This window comes from Dama dama, chromosome 20, assembly GCF_033118175.1.
Source record: "Dama dama isolate Ldn47 chromosome 20, ASM3311817v1, whole genome shotgun sequence".
Taxonomy (NCBI): Eukaryota; Metazoa; Chordata; class Mammalia; order Artiodactyla; family Cervidae; genus Dama; species Dama dama.
This window is the reverse complement of record NC_083700.1, coordinates 42,387,444-42,409,293: the sequence shown is the minus strand read 5'-3', so window position 1 is coordinate 42,409,293 and position 21,850 is coordinate 42,387,444. Positions and strand designations below refer to the sequence as shown.

The 21,850-nt window shown below is 36.2% G+C and overlaps 1 protein-coding gene and 1 long non-coding RNA gene across 4 annotated transcripts in view; one reads left to right on the top strand and one right to left on the bottom strand.

The window, feature by feature from the left end:
• DPH5 (diphthamide biosynthesis 5) overlaps positions 1-13,056 on the bottom strand; it is a 28,927-nt gene extending 15,871 nt beyond the window's left edge. The window contains exons 1-4 of one of the 3 annotated variants that reach the window (XM_061121281.1): positions 12,917-13,056; positions 12,424-12,581; positions 8,921-9,045; positions 3,705-3,813 (exon numbers count right to left, since the gene is read on the bottom strand). In XM_061121281.1, coding sequence (XP_060977264.1) covers positions 3,705-3,813; positions 8,921-9,045; positions 12,424-12,558 — 369 coding nt within the window. In that variant the 5' untranslated portion in view covers positions 12,559-12,581; positions 12,917-13,056. Of the gene's footprint in view, positions 1-3,704; positions 3,814-8,920; positions 9,046-12,423; positions 12,582-12,794 lie in introns of all 3 variants that reach the window. The other 2 variants (XM_061121279.1, XM_061121280.1) reach the window with 2 other exon arrangements.
• LOC133040983 (uncharacterized) overlaps positions 13,031-21,850 on the top strand; it is a 119,848-nt gene continuing 111,028 nt past the window's right edge. Inside the window, exon 1 of the long non-coding RNA XR_009689089.1 lies at positions 13,031-13,166. This is a non-coding gene — a long non-coding RNA (uncharacterized LOC133040983). The remainder of the gene's footprint in view (positions 13,167-21,850) is intronic.

Here is a 21,850-nt window from a genome sequence, read left to right as displayed (position 1 = left end):
TTCATTTGAATCAGTTCTAATGAGATGGATGAAACTGGAGCCCATTACACAGAGTGAAGTAAGCCAGAAAGATAAAGACCAATACAGTATACTAATGCATATATATGGAATTTAAAAAGATGGTAATGATAACCCTATATGCAAAACAGAAAAAGAGACACAGATGTACAGAACAGACTTTTAGACTCTGTGGGAGAAGGCGAGGGTGGGATGTTCCGAGAGAATAGCACTGAAACAAGTATACCATCAAGGGTGAAACAGACCACCAGCCCAGGTTGGATGCATGAGACAAGTGCTCAGGGCTGGTGCACTGGGAAGACCCAGAGGGATGGGATGGAGAGGGAGGCGGGAGGGGGGATCCAGATGGGGAACACATGTAAATCCATGGCTGATTCATGTCAATGTATGGCAAAAACCACTACAATACTGTAAAGTAATTAGCCTCCAACTAATAAAAATAAATGGAAAAAAAATTAAAAAAAAAAAAAATAAAAACAACAAAAAAGACAGTTTGAAAGGATAATAAGTAATAGTTTAAAAATACTGTACCCATTTTCAGGTAAGGAATTTCACACTACTCGTCCTTAACCTAAGGTAAAGATGTTGGAAAGTACATATGGTCCAGGTCTGTCACCTTACCCAAAGCAGCACTTATCTTCAATAACTTGATGGCTGTTTTTGAATTCATAGGAAAGCTCTTTCACAGAGATGACAGAATGCTTTTCGAAAGTGGTGCCCACTTCCCTTTTAGGAAATTGAGCAAGAGAGCACAGCAAGGTAACATTCTACATTTAGCAAGCATTTTTCTGGGAACTAAGATCGACTTTTCCAACTCTACCATACTAAAAGAATGACAGTACAGTTTTTAACTTTCTAAGAAATGTTTTATCTATGTTGGTGATTCTCAAGGTGTGGTGCCTATAACCAGTAGCTTCAGCATCACCTGAGAATTTGTTAGAAGTGCAAATTCTCAGACCCTTACCCCCAGATATATACTGTATCAGAAAATCTAAAGGGAATGCCCAGCAAACTCTTTAATAGTCCCTCTAGGTAACTCTGATGAACATTAAAGATGGAGGACCACTGGTACAGGTTACTTTCTTTTCCATAAATGCTAGTCAAAATAGTAAAGAGAAAAAGACCAGCTATTATAAGGAAGGAGACTTGGCCAGAATTTTTACATTCTGCAGGATACTGATAGACATTTATTTTAAAATTTAAGCATGCCATGAATACCATTATTTTTCCCATGTTTTTTATCTTAGAAAACTATACAAAGGCATCAATACTTAAGGCATCAATCCCTCCTTCTCCTGGGCTACGAATAACTTGCATGGTACAAGAATTATACTTTCATAGAGATTTCATAAATACATAAGCCAGAAAACAGAAAGCTACCTTCTGTTTTTCACACAAGTAGTAAGTCATTTCATATCCAGATTAGAGAACAGAACTAAGATGAGGAAACAATACTTTGTGGCTGCTTAGAGAAATCCCATGTAAAACTAAAAGTTACATTAAAAAAATATGTAAATGTGGATATGATATTGAGGGCTTATATGTATAGAAACTTCAATTCTCTTAGTAAATTCCTTCTCAAATACCTTCATTCATTTTAAACATAAGAAAAATAACTCTGCACTTCTTTATCAATGTAGAGGATCAGAGAGACAAGTCTACCTTTAGCCAGTCTGGATAACAGATTTAAAAGACAAGGATCTTTTTAAAAATTTAGGCTTAAAAAGTCTAAAGAATAGATTATCATAAAATAATTTAGAGCAAAATATGATGGAAAGGGACTAACTAACCTTCTTCAGATATAAAAACAAAACCAATATGAAAAAATATAGTCAATTAACTTAAGATTCACATTTTTGTCTAACACATGATAATTTTTCCCCTCTCTTTTTCCCTTTCTCCTAGCAGTCATTCTTAAATGATTGAAAGGCAGTGTTGTCCAGAGGAAAGCATATTAGATTGAGAATCACTCAAGAATCTGAGCACCAAGAATTCAATTTACTCCAACACAGAAATGTTCAGAGAGAATTTTAAGTGTTAAAAAAAAAAAAAAGACTTGAATTGGCAAGGCTTTTTTAAGTATGCATTTTATTAGAAGACAAAACAGACAGCAAAGTTCTTTGCCCATTTGGACACAGTTATAGCCAAAAGCAAGTAATGAATACTGAAAGGTAAATCATTTATACTTTTTCTCTGGTTCTTCAGAACCAATGGCAATATTTCTGGGATGACTAGCCAGGACTGGTCAATTAAAGTGAGCTACTATTCCTAGGTAATACAAAAAATATAGGTCCCTCTAAAGCCCCAGAGACAGCACTGAGTTCCAAGGGTAATGTAGCTTCTTGCTGTAAACAGCTATTTTTTTTAAACGGATGAATTATTAGATAGAATTTTATTGACCCTCAGAATAAAAGAAAAAGTGTTTTCTGAGATTTCCCATATATACAGCTAGCACTGAATTCAAAGGCTAGGTGATCCACTGGCTGTGAGCCGTCTCCTTGTGCCTAATAATTTGCAGCTCTTATTCTATGTGTGAATGCATCGGGGACATCTAACTAGTGTGTAGAAAATTTTAAACTGCAGTATCAGAATCATCATGCCAGTACTTCATAACTGACAGCGGTTTTTACTCATGGGCTTCACTAAAGCATACAAGTATTAATTAAGTTTTATATGATTATATTTCCTTTAAAATAAATGTGCAGAAAGGATCAAGCTATCTTTATACTTCCCAAGATACTGGAAATACATAAATGATTCCCCAAAGAATAACTACTATTTTTTCTTTTATTTGATTTTGAGAATATTCCACATCTATGACCAAAATATTTAAGATTTCATGAAAATAAAATGTCCGTTTCATATTCAGAGAGGAAACCAACCAATACAGGCCAACAGTTCTCAGCTCATGTTGTCCCTTACTTTGCAAAGTTACTTTAAATTATGTATTCCAGGAAGATGTATTTCACAGGTTGTAAGGTGCAAATTCTCTTTCCTATTATATCTGAAATAGGAATGTGTCTTAACAATCAATGGAGTCTTAAAACTACTATTGGCCATAAGCGGTCACAACTGTCAAGGATTACACACATGTGAACATCAGAACACAGATTTCAAACACAAAGTTCAAGTTTGAAATAGAAAATCTTAAACGCAGCTACAGAGCACTCCTTTAACTCCTCAGAACCAAAATTTCTGAGTTAAATACATCTAACAACATCAGTAATGCCAAGTTGGCTTAAAAGCCTAATATCACTGGCATTTAGCTCTTTTATGTATTATTTTAAGAAATGCTCCATCATAGTGCTCTTGACCACACAGAAAACAATACCGAGTGAAAAAAATGGCCCTCAGCAATGCAAAGTTATTTGGAATAATGTAAAAAGGTTTTAGGAATACTTAACCAATTGAGTTATATTCCTTTTTTTGTATGTACTTATTGGATATAGAATTAAAATCTTTCTTTAGATAAATTTCAATGATCTATTCTAAGGGGGAGGGGGAAAAGTCTAAGGTATAGGAAAATTAGTATAAAATATCTAGTATTAAAAAACTTAATACACAGTCTTATATAAGATAATATTGTCTTATAACTCATGAAATATAATAAAATCTATGGGAATTTGCAAAAAACAAAAACATTTTTGCTAAATACCACTAAGAAAACCATTCTTTTGTAGTATTACCTGCAAACCGCAGCAGCCTACAGCATTCATTATGGACGCATTGTGTATAACTCTGTAAGGAATCCCCAGTTTTGTTGCTCTCAGAATAAGAGCACTGTGTGTTGTAGCCCTGTAGTGAAAAAAGATCAGGTTGGGTTAAACTAACAAAGACTGACTTTTTAAGGCAGTCAATCTACAACATTTTATGAGCCCAAACGGTCAAGAAGAATCAGTCAAGGATACTGTTCTCCCTCAAATATTTCAAAGCACCTGCTTAAGCTGTCATCTGGGAATTCTGGCAAGTGTATAAATTTACACAGGCCCTGTACAATGTTAAATTATGCCTTTAACACTCTTAAAGCAGCCTTGGCAGCTACAGAAAAAAGGGAACTTTTAACTTGCTCTTTTTATTCTGTTAATACCTGCAAAAGACATCTGTGGAATATTACCCAGCAACTGAACTTGAGAAGCAATTCTCAAATATTTTGACCTCTAATCTCTTATAATTTCTGTGACAAAGTTTCAAATTATAGCACAACTAGTTAGTTAGTTAGTTACTTAGTTCAGTCGCTCAGTCGTGTCCGACTCTGTGACCCCATGAATCGCAGCATGCCAGGCCTCCCTGTCCATCACAAACTCCCGCAGTTTACTCAAACTCATGCCCATCGAGTCAGTGATGCCATCCAGCCATCTCATCCTCTGTCGTCCCCTTCTCCTCCTGCCCCCAATCCCTCCCAGCATCAGGGTCTTTTCCAATGAGTCAACTCTTCGCGTGAGGTGGCCAAAGTATTGGAGTTTCAGCTTCAGCATCAGTCCTTTCAATGAACACCCAGGACTGATCTCCTTTAGGATGGACTGGTTGGATCTCCTTGCAGTCCAAGGGACTCTCAAGAATCTTCTCCAACACCACAGTTCAAAAGCATCAATTTTTCGGCGCTCAGCTTTCTTTACAGTCCAACTCTCACATCTATACATGACCACTGGAAAAACCATTACCTTGACTAGATGGACCTTTGTTGGCAAAGTAATGTCTCTTCTTTTTAATATGCTATTTAGGTTGGTCATAACTTTCCTTCCAAGGAGTAAGCGACTTTTAATTTCATGGCTGCAATCACCATCTGTAGTGATTTTGGAGTCCAAAAAGATAAAGTCTGACACTGCTTCCACTGTAACTTCTGCTCTATTTTGAAGGCTTTGTTTCTCAGGGTAAAGGGAGAATACATGTAAACATAAATATGGATACTGTGAAACCTAACCCCAAATCAATTTAGAACTGCATTATTAACAGCTTGTTTCCCCCTTGATGAAAACTCCAGGCCCAACTGGGGAAAGCAACATTAGCATGTTTGAGAAACTACATACAAACAAGCAGAACCTGTCAACTGGTCAACGCATACCAAGTAGCAAGATCAAGGGCTTTTACCCCATGAGGCAGTCAGAAACAGATTAAGAAATGCCCACCAGGGAAGTCTGTTTTTAATCACACACATAAAATGAAACAACAGCTACTAAAAAAAATAATCATTAATTTGACTTAGAATAAGCTTAAAAAAAAATATTAATGCCTGTTGTAAAGAATGTTTTTAATATCCCTTCCAAACAGGATTTCACTAGTTAACACTAAGATAAGGGAAAATGAAATTAGTTACTTGGTGAGTTATTTAAATAGATGAGCAGAAAGAAAAACTGGTTTAGAATTATTCTCTTTTTCACAAGTTCATTTAAAATGACCAGATGTGGTTGGTATACTATGAAGATTTAATGACCTGGCAAAGTGATTTGATTTTGTGAAACTGCTATAAATGTGATTAAATGAGCTTCTCAGATTTCTGCTATGAAAAACTGTGATAAAACCGTTATTTTATTACCACAATTACCTAGATTATATTGCATTATATTGCTTCATTTAAAAAAAAGAAAAAAACTGGTATGAACTACACGTTTAACACCCTCATACCAGGCATTCCTCAGTCTGTGGCTCATGAAAATATTTCATTATAGTAGACTGAGAAAGGCTGTGTGTGTGTGTGTGTGTGTGTGTGTGTGTGTGTGTGTGTGCGCGCCTATGTGTGTTTGTGGGTGCATGCATGCATCTGTGCAGTGCTGTGTGTAAAGACAAATTTATTACTATTTCTGGGCATGTATGGCTCTAACCAAAATCAATTTGAATATATAAGGCTGAGATTGTTCATTTTACATTTTACTTTATAATAACATTAATTTTCAGAATGGAAACAATCAAATGACTCACATTAAGGTACACAGGAGACAGGCAAAGAAAGGTATATTTGTGTGTGTGTGTGTGTGTGTGTGTGTGTGTGTGTGTCCATGTGTGCACGTGCATGCCATGAAGGAAATGGACACAACATAAAGATAAAAAATTATGTGTTCATTTATTACAAAATACATATAGTTACGGAGCACATTAAAATACAGAATGGAATAAAAACAGAACTATCTTCAGAAAGAATCTGTTTAATGATGACCTTATTCACCTGCTCTATACAGGGATAGAAAGCTTAACACTGTCATCTCTCACATGACTGAGTCAGATCTACTGGTGCAGTATATTTAAAGTCATTTACATTCTTTATGTGATTAACTTCCACATTCCTTTAAACAACCTAGATAAAAGGGCAAAGATGAGAACTACACCAACTGACTTAACTGACTTTCAAGTACCTTCTTCATGAATTTAAGATTGCTGGAGATGGATGGTGCCGATAGATGCACAATGATGTGAATGTTCTTGGTGCTACTGAACTGTACACTCAAAAATGGTTAAAATGATAAACTTTATAAATTTTTAAATATTTTAAATTTTTTAAAAATTACAAAAAATAATTCAAGATTGAGTAAACAATTTTCCCGTCTTTTTGAGTTTTTTATTCAAATAAGTAGAAAGGGGCTTAAACTTAAACACAGTACATTTTTTGGTCATATATAAAGAAGCATTTCAGTGCCCTGTTACATTTTGTATTCCATTCCTGGTTTATCTATTTAATTAATTTAAATTCAAATTTTTCAAGGCCCAATTAAAATTTATACCTTCCTTATCATCTTATCTCCAGTGACTAATATATCTGAGTAGTAATCCAGTGGGTAAATGAAAAACAACTACAGTACAGTAAATACCACATAAATATGAATACAATGTTATATATGACTAGTCACTGACATAAGGAAAATTAATTCGCTAGAAGTTTTAAAAAAAAAAGCATTTATTCCTGAATAAAATATGGGAAGATTCTTAGAAGAGGTGGCATCTAAGTTGGGTCTCAAAGAATCTATTATTTTACTAAATAGAAACTGGGAAGAACAGTCTGTTTTAAGGAAAAAGCATGAGAAAGAAACAGAAAATGAATAATGCGAAACATTTACAAAATAGCTTGGTTCTACCACAGTCAACAAGAGGAGCAGCCAAAGGAAAAAGTAGATAAACTGTTAAAAGGTTTAAGGCCATGAAGTCACTGAAGGATTCTGAGTAGCACGGCAGTACTTTCTCTGCGCCTCAGGTTTTTTCATTCACACTGAAATTTCCCTTTCTCCCCAACTCCCCTCCATCCTACCTCACAATCTTCAACTGTTAAACCAGACCTTCCCCCAGCACCAACTCCTCCATAAAGTCTTTAAATTACACAGACTTTTCTATCCTTGTCTTCTACTCAACATTTCAGCAGTACATCAAAGCTGACCACTCTTTCTTTTCTAAAACATTCTCTTTCCTTGGCTTCTGCTTTAGCACAACTCTAACGGTTTTCATCTTCCTCTGCTCTTGAGAGATCATGAAATGCCAGTATCCTAGGGACTGACCCATCCTAGGTCTTCTTTTCCTGCTCTTATTCTTTCCTACAGTAATTCCACCCATTCCTCTGGTTTTAAACATCTAGATATGGATGGCTTTAAAAGTCATATAACCAGGATGGATTCTCCCCTGAGCTCCATTAGCAGGTATCATGAAAGTTCAAACATTTCCAGGATCAATTCCTGTTTCCCCCAGCCCTCTTCCCTGCTGGTTTTCATCATTTCAAAAAACGGTAGCATCAACTACTCAGTTACTAAAGCCAGAATACTTGAAGACTTACTTCTTTCCTATCCTCATCTATTACATGCATCTGAGCATTTTTCCTTCTAAATTTTCCTCTATTTGTCTTTTTTCTCTCTTGCACCAGGGCTACTTTCCCTCCCTAAAGTCTGTTCACCCACAAATTTAGTGATCTTTTAAGAATGTCAATGAGATTGTGATTATTTGCTGCTTATTTTTATTATTTTATTATTAGTTTCAGCAGAGATAAAATTATTTTGTAAAACTGCTATAAAAGTGTCTAAATGTTTACTTTCAATTTCTGTACTTATCTTATCATGGACTGGTAAGTTTATAGGCTGGTAATGGTCTGCAAATCTCACTTCAAGTAGCATTGGTTTCCCGGACTTTGTCAGTGACTGGATACCATTTGCAACCAAATAATAATGATACATAATCTCTGAAACCTCATATTGATATAAATTATTTTCTTTTTGACAGACACATGTACATGTAACTCCATTGCTTTGAAAAATATCCTTGGTGGTGGGCTCAAAGTGACTTAATTGTCCTTATGTTTCTTAAATCTGTGACATAAATTTTGGGTCACCAGCTGGAGAAAAAGAATTGTTCTATTTGGCTTGACATTAGAGATTGATGATGCTTGACAAGACAAGTACAAGCCCATCTTTGTAATGGGCAAGAACAGAGCTCCCAGTGGATATAAGAAATTGAAATCTGAGGCTTCATAAATGATAAATTCAGGGCAAGTAAAGTGATAGCAATATCACTAAATAGCATATGATTAAAACGGGGTGGGGGGGGGAGTTTAAGACAAAGCAAGCAGAAGACACTTGTACTTACCTGCAAAATAAATGGCATGTATGACTCTTGATAATGCAATATACTTATTTAATAACAACATACTACTTTGTTATTTGATGTACTGAGTGACTTTTTAAACAAAAGCAGAAGCAACAACATAAACTTGACATCTGATAACCAATGTAAGTGATACATGATGACATCTTTCCCAAGTAAATTTTCTTCATTAATCTCAAAGATAACCAAAGTTTAAACTATAAAATTTTAGACAGAGCCTACATAAACAGAGTCTCCTATCAGCACCTGGAAGACAAAGTTCTAAATATAATAATTCTTAATGATTAAAAAAATAAATAAATTAAAAGTCAAAGTATCTGCTTTGACTTACCCAAATGGATCACCAACTACAAGGAATGCAACATCACTGATATCAGCATCCTTTAAAATATTATCTGCCTCCTGTTCCACTTCTTCTCTATCAGCAAGAATCAATTTTCTCTCATAAAACTCTTCCTATAGATTTAAATTCAATATAAAAATGAGACAGCAGGTGACCATTTCAACACACACACACAAACACACATACACACTCTCTCACACAAAACAATCTTTGTCTGTGGCTGGTGCAAATCCTGGCAACCATCCAAACACCAATCTCTGAATACAATTCATCAATGAGCTAGCACGCTGTATCATGTTGCAATTAAACTCTGTCTTTGGGGCTATCTTAATATCCCAAGAGGAGGTAGACCTCCTAACATCTGAGGCTTTTTACATTTTAAATTAACCTCTAAATTTGGGTCTAATAGACCAGGCCAAACATTGTAGTTTAAATAGAAAATATGTATGCATGAGCCTTACTTGCTTCAGAAACACAATACTACAGAATAAATATGTTAAACAATAATATATGTTTATTTTACTTATGTTTACCATACATATATGGTAGTTGGGTTTTATTGAATTTTCCTTGGGAAAATCTATGGGACCCTGGTGAAAATAAAAGATAATCTCAATGAGAATAGTAGAAAATTGTGATTTAGTTGTTTACAAAACCAGCAATCATTCCTACATAACTGCAGGAAAGACTCATTTAAAACTGTGCTTCCTAGTTTCTGGTAAAAAAAAAAAAAAAAAGGCAGAGTTTCAGGAGAAAAAAAAGAATGCTAAATATATAGGAAATTTCCATACAAACTGCTTGTGAACAAATCCCCAGAAGTTCAATTCCAAAGCATAAACCCAAGAGGCTGACCTTAACTAGAATGGCAGCATGTAAGAGTGAGCTACTGGTCATGGGGTAGTGGTTACAACCTATTATGCAAGATCACGAATCTTATAACTGATTTCCTGTGGAGTAATATATAACTCAAATATAGTAAAAGTGGATACATAGATAAATAATACTATTTCTTATATGCTAATAAATTTATTTTAGTCATAAGGATTATATCATAATTCAAAAGTTATAAGATTGCTATAATGGAAAAATGTCAGCTACTCAGTAATATTTGTCAAGCAAATGAACAAATCATGAAGCATTTGAAGATAAAGGCTAAATAGTTCCAAGTGATAATTATTTCCTAATACTTAACTATAGTCAGTTTCTCAATTGTGAAAAAAAGATCCTTTCCTTTTCATTGCACATCTTCTTAGAGATAATGTTCCAGAAGTTCCCAATGGCAATGTTTTCATGGATGAAAAATGTTTTATTTTCCCTCTTATCACACATCTTTTCTTAATCATTCATTTTATATACCTTATTTTAATTTTGTGAGCCCAGTAAACTTAATAGTTGTAGAACATTTATAGTCACATATGTAAGAGAACACACATATGATTACTGAAAGCTGAAAGAAATGATGTTCTTTTCTGAACTAAAATTTCTTAAAGATCAAGGAATCACATGTTACTAGCTTAATGCTGGCAGTAATCTGATCCAATATTTTATAAATGACTTAACAACAGAAAACCCATTCTCTCCTCAAGACTTCTATCATGTTCACTTCATATTTATCACTTATCCTAACTCAAGAAATATTTCATTATCTAATTGAGACAACAGAATATTAAAAAAAAAAACCTCAAAGAGAAATACACACTAATACCTCAATATAATCAAATGGTTTATCCTCTTTAAAAAGAATGCTTAAAAAAGGGAAGAAACTGCTAAAGCAGAAATAGACAGGTACTACATTATTTTTAACATAACCACTTATTTATGTATTTGTTCATTCACTCATATTAAAAATATTTCTTGTGTACAACCTTCATGCCAAGCTCTACGCATTATGTTGGAAACAGTGTGGACATACCCAACCGCTACCCTGAGGAGCATAATATCTAGTGTCATATTCTTTTCCATCATGGCTTATCAAAGGATATTGACTACAGTTCACTTACTGCAGTACAGTGACCTTACTGTTTATCCATTTTCTATCCCAAACTCTCAAACCATGCTTCCCTTCCAGGACCAGATCTTGACCCTATAAGTAATAACTGTTCAAATTTTTTGGGGGGAAAATACTTTAAAAATCATAGCAACCAAAGTTAACATTTAGCTAGCACTTAAATTTGCAAAGCAGTTTCAAATACACTAATAAATGATATAATCTTAACAGTCTTCCAACTGGTTATTATCTCCATTTGACAAATAAAGGAACTGAGATGTGGAGATGTTTGGAAACGTCTATTAACTCCTATTTCTGAACACTTTTGTGCCAGCCACTATGCTAAAATCCTGTAAGGCAGGCATTTCTGTCCTCTTTTTACAAAGTAAGAAACAAAAGTTAAAGGGCTTGTCTAAGGTCACATGTTAACATGTGACAGAACAAAGACATAAAACCAGGCCCAGTTCTTTAAAACTACTGACTTGTTATTTGTCTATATTCTCTAAGAAGATTTTAAGTTCATTCTAAACGCCCCTGATCACTAATTAGAAAGGAATATTTCTATCATCTTGAGCTTGGAGACTGTGGCTCCATCCTATTAAATTGAAGCCAACAAATCAAAGCTGGTCATTAGACACAACTTTCATTTTAAAATATGGCTAATTCAAGTAGCAGTCCTTCTTCAGATTTTAAAGTAACCGTGAGACCTTCAGAATTCCCTGGGCTGTTAATCTGAGAGGCCAGAAGACTGGAAATTCTCTAGGTCACCTTTTTCTTTGGAAGAATTGATAGACCAGACAATCCTAAAATCGTCTCCCTCCTCCTGTAATATATCCATCAGGTTTTGCATCTTAATCTACATTCTATTTGAAACTTGACAATGAACCTGAATCTGACCCCTCTTTAAAAATTTACTGAGCCTTTAACCAAACCCAGCTAATTGTATGATATACTAGCAAATTCTATGGTTACCAAGTTCTTGGCTCACTCAACACATTCAAGTGTATGGGTATAAGCCTGACTGGGAACCGTCTATTTAAAGGTTAGATCTCTCTGGATATGACACAGACAGAAAGGTGATTACCATTCCCTATGGAAATACTTCAAAGGGGGAAGCCTTCAGTTTGGTCCCTGAATACATAACCAACTCATTAAGGCTGTGTTAGCACCTCATTAGCACTCAACTCAGAAAGGATTTCTTGGCTATCTCATGAAATAAGGGATTCTGATGACTATCCCCAGGAGTGCAAAATAACTTTCCTTTCCTATTTAATGGAGAAAGCTACACAATTAGACTTGTAAGAAAAAGCACCTTTTCATTTTCCAAGTCACATGGTTAATGTATGATTGCCATGTGATGTACTCAGATTCTTCATGAGAAGGGGATGTTTTAAAGGGTTTGAACCAGGAGACCTGAAAAATTCGATTCAGCTTAGTGAAAAAAAAAAAAATCAGCTGTTAAATATCCGTCTTCCCAGGAGGCTGGAAAGCCTTAAGCACTTACCAGAACTTCCTTCCCTACAGTCAGGACTGACGTGTAGGCTTCCAGATACACTCGACTGCAGCGTCCGACAACTTCCAGGCCCTTGACTGTGATGTCCTTAGCATCTCCCAGGCCCAAACCAATCATGTAAAACATCTCAAATAACAGGGGGAAGGTGACTGCAGGACGAAATAATATGAAAATCAAGTGTCAGCTACACCGAGGATACCTAAAATCTAGTAATGAAAACGGAAACCAAAATAACACGAGGAGAGACGGCATGTCAGCGGGAGATTTAAGAACTTCCAGCCTTATAAATAAGGACTGGAGTGTTTTTAAATAGCCCCACCCGCTTTCCCTCTTATTACACAACGCTAGGAGCAGACAATTACCAGCTGAGAAAACGACAGTTGAATCCCTGTCCTCCCCAAATTCCTATCTGCCTCCGTTCCCCAGAAGTAGCTGCCCAAGCGGAGGATTTACCGGGAGAAAGGAGCCACACCGCCGACCTCACCTACGATACCGCAAAGCGCCTCCGCTTTACGGCATTTCACGACTAGCTGGAAGGGGTGACTTCTGTAGGCTCCGGGCTGGGGCACCCGCACGTCCCACCGCCACTAAGGTTGACCCGCAGGGTGCTGGGGCTGGGAGGCGAAAGTTCACCCGGTCAGGGGAGTCCGACCAGTCTCCCAGCATGGCCTTTGGGAAGGGACGAGGCCTGCCCACGATCCCCTAATTTTATAAACATCCCAGCCTGGAACCAGGTAAGTGCAAGAGCTTTTCGCCAGCGAAGAAAGCCAGCCGGGAGGTTGGACCAAGGAGCCCCACGCCTTCCTTCTCTCCTCCAGAAACACCAGAGGGTGGCGGGTGGAGGGGGGTTTCCTTAGTCTGCCCCGAGATAGCCCAAATGCACACGTTCCCATCCTCGCCTTTTCATTCGGCTGTAATTTAACCAGCTGCTTTCCTGTCGAGCTGTCATTTTGGCAAAACTGGTGATGAATGTTGTTTCTAATTTCCCAGCGGGGCCATGATTCCTCGGATTTGTCCCCGAAACCTTATTCTGGAGTGCCCCAAGGGGTGTGTGACTGGAATCTGCCTCAGTCATCGTCAGAGTCGGGAAGCCCAAAACCCCCCTGTGCCCCGAGAAGTGACCTTTAAGAATGCTCACGGATTTCAGACCTCGCCACAACACTTCCACAGGGGGAATTCTTAAAGTGGTTGGTTAAATGTAGTTCCAATGCCGAGATCATTTGTTATGACTGAATATGGTCTTTCTAAGGTCACTAATGACCTCATCCAAGTTAAAAAGACAATTTCCATTGCATATCTCAACAGGCAATGTTGATTATTCATATTTTCATTGTGCTTCTCTGGCAATGCTTTTTTGCTCAGTTCTGCTTCCTTTAGCCTTGGCTATCTTTTCTCTCTGAATTTCATCCAGGCTTTGGCCTTCTCATTCTGTACATCTTAATGATTGGTTCTATCCACTGTCACTGTTAGATTCATTCCTCATATAATAAACAAAAGTAAATTCACTCATAGATGTAAGTGGAAAACTTCAAATTTCCGAGGGAAAACAGGAGAAAAAGATTTGTGACTTACTTAGGCAAAGATTTCTTAGGTGCAACACCAAAAGTATGATAGAGAAAAGAAAAAAATAAATTGTACTTCAACAAAATAAAAACAATGGTCTTCAGAAAACATTGAAGTCACACATTGGGAGGAAATATTTTCAAAGCATATATCCAATAAAGGACTTATATTGAGAATATACAAAGAACTCTCAAAACACAATAGTAAGTAAACAATTTTTAAAATGGGGAAAAATTAAATATGGACACATCCCCAAAGAAGTTACATGATTAGCAAATACACATTTGAAAAGATGCCAAACATCATTAGACATTAGGGAAGTTATTAAAAACCATTCCTACTACTGTACACCTATATGGCTACATTAAGAAACAAACAAAATCCTTAATATTCATTACCATGATTTCAGGTTATCTCTTATGTTTTGCAGACTCAAATTTTCACCTCTCATTCAGACCTCTTTCTCAGCATCCTGTATTTAACTTTTTTCTGGAAGTCATCTGAGTAACCCAGAGGCATGTCAAATCTAACACATCCAAAGCTGAATCCATCAGCTTTCAACTTGGCTTTTCCTTCTGTATTGTCTGCTTTGATTGGGAGACATTGTCATCTGTAGACTCCTATCGAAGCCAGACACCTGGAAGTCACCTCACATTTTAATCTGACAATCTGCTGGTCTTTCTCAATAGAAACCAAGGCTACCATCACAATCTTGATTCAGGTCCTCATTATGCCACTCCTGCAGCTGGTCACCATGTCTCCTTCACATTCATCCTTCTCTCAGGAGCCAAGGAGATCTCGCTAAGATACAATCTGAAAATGTCACTCCCCTTCTAAATCCTTTTGAGGCCAAGAGAAAGTCCAGTCTCCTTAACATGTCCCACAAGATCAACCATGATGTGACAGTTGTCTACCTCTATAGCTTCATCTGTCTCTGCTACTTACCATGAGCTTTTTCTCTAGCTGTCTAGTTCAGTGCCCACAACATGCTACTCTGTGCCTCTCTGCCTTTAGTCAGGTGGCCACCTCAGCATGGAATACCCTTGGCCATTTTCTCCTGCCTAAATCCCTGCTACACATTCTTTAAGACTAAATCAAAGAAGTAGTCCCAGAGATCCTGAAACTAGGTTAGGTATCTCCTTTTTGTTACAGTAACACTGCTTATATATACTTACTGGTCAATTTAGGTGTTTTGTAGTTGTGTATCTTCTTTATCAAACCATAAATTTCATGAAATCAGGGGCTATATTTTATTTATATTCTCATCCCTAAGGCATATCACAGTGTCTGGTACATGGTAGGTATTCAATAAATGTTTGTTAAATAGATCATTATTCACTATGAGCTGAGCAATTTCTTTGTTATGATGAATTCTTTTTCAGTCTTTATGAAATGCAGAGAGTGATATTTTGATGATGGTCAAAAATCATTGGTGAAATTATCAAACATAAACATGCCTTGCTTATGATACTTTAGGAAGTCATTTATGTTGAAAGGCTCATAACATGTCATATATACTTTATATGGTCACTATTGAGTAGGTAAATTTTCCAATGTACTGATCATTTTCTAGCATGTTTCAGTTTTCAGATTTTCCTTGAGTGATTTCAGAGAGCTTCACAGGGAAAGAACATTGCCATAAAGAATAATTAGTAATCCAAAGGAAGGTATACTTTATCTCTTTTCAGTAAATCTGTATTGCAAATGAAGTTATTCTGAGTTGGTAAAGAAATACTGTATTTTGAAATATAGAAGTAATGTCATGTTTTACTTTTCAAAATTTGGTCAAAGGAACTTACTTTCACTATAGAATTCTTAAACACACCTTTCTGCCTGCCTTCATTTCTCAATAGAAGTGTGGATTTGGAGGACTTTTCTGGAGGTAGATAAAGCAAACATGTTATGGCAGTCTTTTTTCTCCCCCACCTCAGCAAATATAAGCAGAAAAAAACTGGTGTCATCTTTTTTTTTTTTTTTTGTAGAATGTTTCTGTGTGAATTCATTTCTCTCTTGCCATTTAAAAGGTTTCAAGTATGACTGCATTTCCATCAACATTTATCATTAAAAGTTTCAAACATATAGAAAAATTAAAACAATTTGACAGTAAATATCCACATAGCCACCTCCTAGATTTTACAGTTTTAACATTTTGCTTTATGTGTTCAATCACATATTTATCCATTCACTTAGCCGTCAACTTATGTTATTATTTTGTTGCATTTCTACAGGAGTTACGTAAGTACACATGTGATTGCATTTTACTGCTCTTCTGTTTCTCTGGCCTCAGGTCCTGGTGTTCTCCACACCACCACCCACAGATATCTGTTTGTTCCTGGCTCCACTTCCTTGAAGTCTTTGCCCAAAATTTACCTCCTCAGTGAGGCCTAACCTGTGTAAAACTGACAGTTTTGGTCACTTCACCTGCTGTTTCCCCCCAGAGCACATATTTACCTTCTGACATAACTGCGTAATTTACTAATTTATTATGTTTATTGTCCATGCCATCCTAGACTATAAGCACCTCAAGAATCTGTTGTCCCATTTGGTTTACTAATGTGAAAGAAACACCTAGAACAGTGTTTGGCATGTGCGCTCAGTAGATACATGTTGAGTGAATGAGTACACATCTACATATAGTAATATATTATAAATACATTATTTGTAAGGGAAGAATTATGCAGAGAGAAGTTTGCATGATGATTCAGAACTCAGATTTTGAAATTCTTCAGACCTCGGTTTGAATTTAGGTGTTTCTGCTCAGTGGTGTTAATGAACCGAACTTGGGTCTGCTTTCCTGTGCATAGTGAAGCCAATCTACTGACACTGAGTTGTGGTGAAGGAAAGTACAGCATTTATTGCAGGGCACCACCCAAGGGGAGTGGGTAGCTCATGTTCAAAAGACCCAAACTCCCCAGTGGCTTTCAGGGAAGTGTTTGCTGTTTTTTTAAATTAATTTTATTGGCATTTATATAGGTGCTTAGAAAAGGGGGTTTTAAAGGCATTGTAAGGGAGGAGGCTGCAGGGTATGTGATCAGCTTATGCATAGTTCTCAGATGGGTTGACATCAAGGTGAAGTTTCAAGCATCATCAACCTTTGCGTCTCAACAGGTCTAGGGTCTGTGTTCTTGTGGGCATTGTTTTCATCTGGTGGGGGTCTGCATCCTCTAAAGACAACTTAGGAATGTGTGTCAGGCCTTTATATCTTTTAGAGAACTGGGAGATCAGTGATTCTGCCATGGGAAAGAATCTATAGTAACTGATTACTGGTAACAATCCATAGTCTAAATTGTTACCAGTTTCCCAACCCAACTTCTATTCTTTGTTTCTGTATCTTCACATTTCCTAATCATTAACTCTTGAGCCAGTCTTTTGAGACTCAAGGGAAACTGGTTGTGTGTTAGTCACTCAGTTGTGTCCTACTCTTTGCAACCCCATAGACCAGCCCACCAGGCTCCTCTGTCCATGGAATTCTCCAGGCAAGAATACTGGAGTGGTTTGCCATTCCTTTCTCCAGGGATCTTCCTGACCCAGGGATCGAACCCAGGTCTTCCGCATCTCAGGCAGGTTCTTTACTGTCTGAGCCACCAGGGAAGCGTTTTACTTCAAAGGATGGGGACACAGGGGCTTGTATATGGTTTCAGTAGTGCATTCCCTTTCTAAATCTCAGTTGTCTCATCTGTGAAAGAGAGATAATAGTACCATCCTTTATAAGATTATTATGAGGTTAAATGAAAAAATACATATTAAGGGCTTAGCACAGTATCAGGCATTTAGTAAAGACTCAATCAATAATGGCAGATATGGAGTTTGAAATTAATTTTATGGTAATCTACAGTGTCTATCAGATTATGAGAATCAGACTCATCTTCCCCCAAGATTGGTTCTCATTCTTTTCCTCATTCACTATAGTTCTCTGAAATCCTGACATAGTTCAATTAGACCTCTAGGTGGACTATTTTATTGATTCACAAGAGTCATCTTAAGCAAACATTATTATTATACTCTGAGGTACTTTTTCTGAGAAAACTTTGTTTCTATCATTCTGTCATTGACTTTCGCACTGTAGACTTGATTGGCACCAAATAAATGTTGCCTACCAATATGTTAATATTCAAAATAGAAGAAAGCTAGCATGCAGATGAACTTTGTTTGTATTCTAGTAAACAAAATCCAATGAGCAGAGAAAATGTTCACTCGGGTTCTAAACAATTAATTTTTTAAAATTTTAGATGCTCAGCAACAATTAAAAAGATAATTGTAGTCCATTCAACAATACAGTACTATATAACAATTAAAAAGGTGAACTACTGCTACATAAAACATCCTGGATGAATCTCAGAATCTCAATATGGATGAGTAAAAGAGTACTTTGAAGGTGGTATATAACTTACATACAGCAAAGTCTGCAAAATCTTAAATGTACAGTTTGAGAAGTCTGCTCTAAACATTGTTATATCTGTCTTTTGTTGGAAGTAAACGGTATATACCATTTCTCTTGGTATATACCCAAGAATTTGAATACCTGTGTTAATAGGATGCATGTGTTTTTACTACAGTGAAAGTGAAAGTTGCACAGTTGTGTCCAACTCTTTGTGACTCTATGGACTGTACAGTCCATGGAATTCTCCAGGCCAGAATACTGGAGTGGGTAGCCTTTCTCTTCTCAAGGGGATCTTCCCAGTGGGCAGTTTCTTTACCAGGAGCCACAAGGAAAGCCTTTTTACTACAGTAGATGTTGCCACATCTTGCCAATAATAATGAGTTCCTATTCCTCCATATCCTTGCCAATGTTTGGTATGGTGAGTCCTTGAAATTTTAGTTTTTGTGTATTGGTATCTCATTATGGTTTCAGTATGCAGTTCCTTGATAATTAAGATATTTATCACCTTATATGCAATTTTTTTTAGTCACTCTTTAATTCCTTTATTTTTTAATATTGGTAAAACTATCTTTTTTGTGTTGGATGAAAGTGGTTTTTTGTTTGTTTACCATATGATTCTGTTTATATAAAATTCTATGAAAGGCAAAAGGTTAGTGGCAGAGAGATCATTGCTAACCAGGGGTCAAGGGTGGGAGAAAGGATTGACTGCAGGACGCATGAGGGAAATTTTTAAAGTGATGAAAATAATCTATATCTTAATTGTAATGGTGGTTGTAATTTGTCAAAACATCAAATTGTATACTGAAAATTGATCAATTTTATTGTATGTAAATTATACTTCAGTAAAAAGCTGATTAAAAAATTGAAGTAGGTAAAAGTAGTTTGCTCATGAAAAAATAGAAGATGTGCTCTTGAAAAAGAAAGAAGAATATAACATTCTATCACAAATCAAAATAGCAATGATTCAATGGACATGAGTTTGAACAAACTCCAAAAGATAGTGAAGAACAGGGAAACCTGGTGTATTGCAGTTCATGGGGTTGCAAAGAGTTGAACATGACTTAGCAACTGAACAACAAGTAGTTCGTGTATTTCAGTTTCAGTGTTTTAGGAGTACATTTTCCAGCCTCATCTCTTGTGCTGAGCGTTAGTCTCTATGAATGTCAAACTTGTTAAGAGGTACCCCATCCGCAAAGTGCTGTGTTTCTCTTTGCAGTCATTTGCTTATGCCAAACACTTGCCTGGAACAATTTTCTCGCTTATCCTCCCCTGAGACTCTAATTTCTTCTCTCCGTCCTCTGGCTAACTCCTATCTATCCTTGAAGAATCAGTTTGGAATTCACTTTGGATGAAAGTGTTTTTGAAGACAATATTAATTGAAGACATTTCTAAGCAAGTTTATTTATTATTTTTAAAGATAACAAACACTATCATTTTTCTAATCTCTTTGCTGTGCTTATACAAACAATATTTTTCCAGCTTTATTGAGATATAGTTGACACGTAACATTGTGTAAATATGTGTACAGTAAGTTTACTTTTTTTAAAAAGCAGAAGTATTTCCCCCCGTCACAATGTTATTTAAGTGCTGAATCTGTACCTGTAAGTAAGCAAAATGATTTACAAATTAAGATACTTTCAGTGGGAATATGTGTGCACCAGCGACTATGTGTGTCTAAAGAATACAGTCATATCCAGAGAGGATGCCCATGGTCAGGATGCCTATTTACTCCAGCTCCGTTGCCAAGTCATTATGTGAGTTTGGACTGGGTTTGCTATCAGTGAAATAGATATATTTAGCTAGATGATTTCTAAGAAACACTCTAAGATTCAGAAACTTCTGCCTGTGGTAGGAGCAAGTTAGAATGCAAAGAATATTAGACCAGGAATCCACCTGGGATCTTTGCACTTGTGGGCCTTTGTTTCATTGTTCTAAACCCCAGAGAGTCTCTTTGTCTTTGACCTCCTCTTTTCCTACCTTCCCTTCTTTAACAGATTCTGATATGAAGCAGTGAGCAATGCAGTGATTCCATAAGCCTGGAAATTAGCATAACCAGAATATAAATTTTTTTAAAGCCACGTAAGTTCTTGTCGTTATTAAATATGTACACTAATAAACTCTGTGGACATTGAGTTATTCAGATAGTATGGTCACTTATGTTACTTAGAGGCTGGTTTTTTCCTGTGGTAAATCTAGAAACCCTTTTAACCAAAATTAAACCCCTGTCTATATCAAGTTGCAGAATTTCCACAAACTTAATTTTCCTGGAGTGGGTTTGGTTTTCATTATCTAAATCCCAGGCAGGCATAGGGCATGATTCATCTTAACCTTATTTCCTTGCATTTTAGTTAATTTTATTTGATTTTTTTGCTTGATTTACAGTAAAGTTTTCTGCTGTAACTGAGGAGCATTGTTTCTTTTCAGCAGTTTTCAGCACCTCACTTTCCAAGTTCATTATATTTTCTGAAAATAATGGCTTATTGGTATCCAGACTCAAATAGAATCTACTTTAGTCTTATCTTCACTTCTGGTTATTGCTCCTCTTTGAACATTCATTAAATAATAGGCACTTGATAAAATGCAACAGTAGTATCAAAGATACTGTTTATGCCATGAATACCAATTTCAGAAGCAGTAGAAAGCTGTAATTAAGAACCTGGGCTTTGAAGTCAGACTACTAGACTTGAATTCTGGCCCTCTGTGCTAAAAGTGTGACCTTAGGAACATTCCGGAATCCTTAGATATATTATATGTAAAATGCAGACAATAAAGGTAGTTATCTCATAGGACCATCTTGTGGATTACAGGCAGTAATATTGCATATAAATTGCTCTGAACAGTGTCTTGTACTTAGTAATCATTCAGTTCTTAGCTGCCATTATAAATATTTCTACCTTTAGATGTTTTCTGAGGATTAAATGTAGTAATGTATAAAGTGTATATTAAAAGGCCTTCAGTGTGGTACATGGTTAACATTAGTTGATATATTACCAAACAAAGATTTTTTCTGATCAGTTGGTTTTTACAAAATTTCTCTAACTAAAGCTGCAGTTTGGGACCATTCTCTCCTCTCCCCTCACCCAAAAAGTAAACTTGCCATTAGTATATTTGTACTCAGAAAATGTACTGATTTCTAGGCTAAAGCACAAAGGTTTAAAAAATTATAATGTACCTGAAATGTTATTTATAATGAAAGGAAGCAAATGTGGTATTAATCACTATTAAAAAAAGACAAATGTTTTTCCTTCAATAATGATATGATAACATTTCCTTCCAATTATTTCCTTTCCTAATAATTTTGAACATTTTGGTCTATGACCTATTAAACTCCATCAGTAAGTTGGGGATATTTGAGGGGATTATGGCATTGTGTTGTCTGGGGCCAGTCCTTTTCTTGAAGAAGCTGTAATAATCTTACATAGAAATTACACTCAGAAGTCATACTAATCTTGATCCCTTGCTTATACCTAGTTC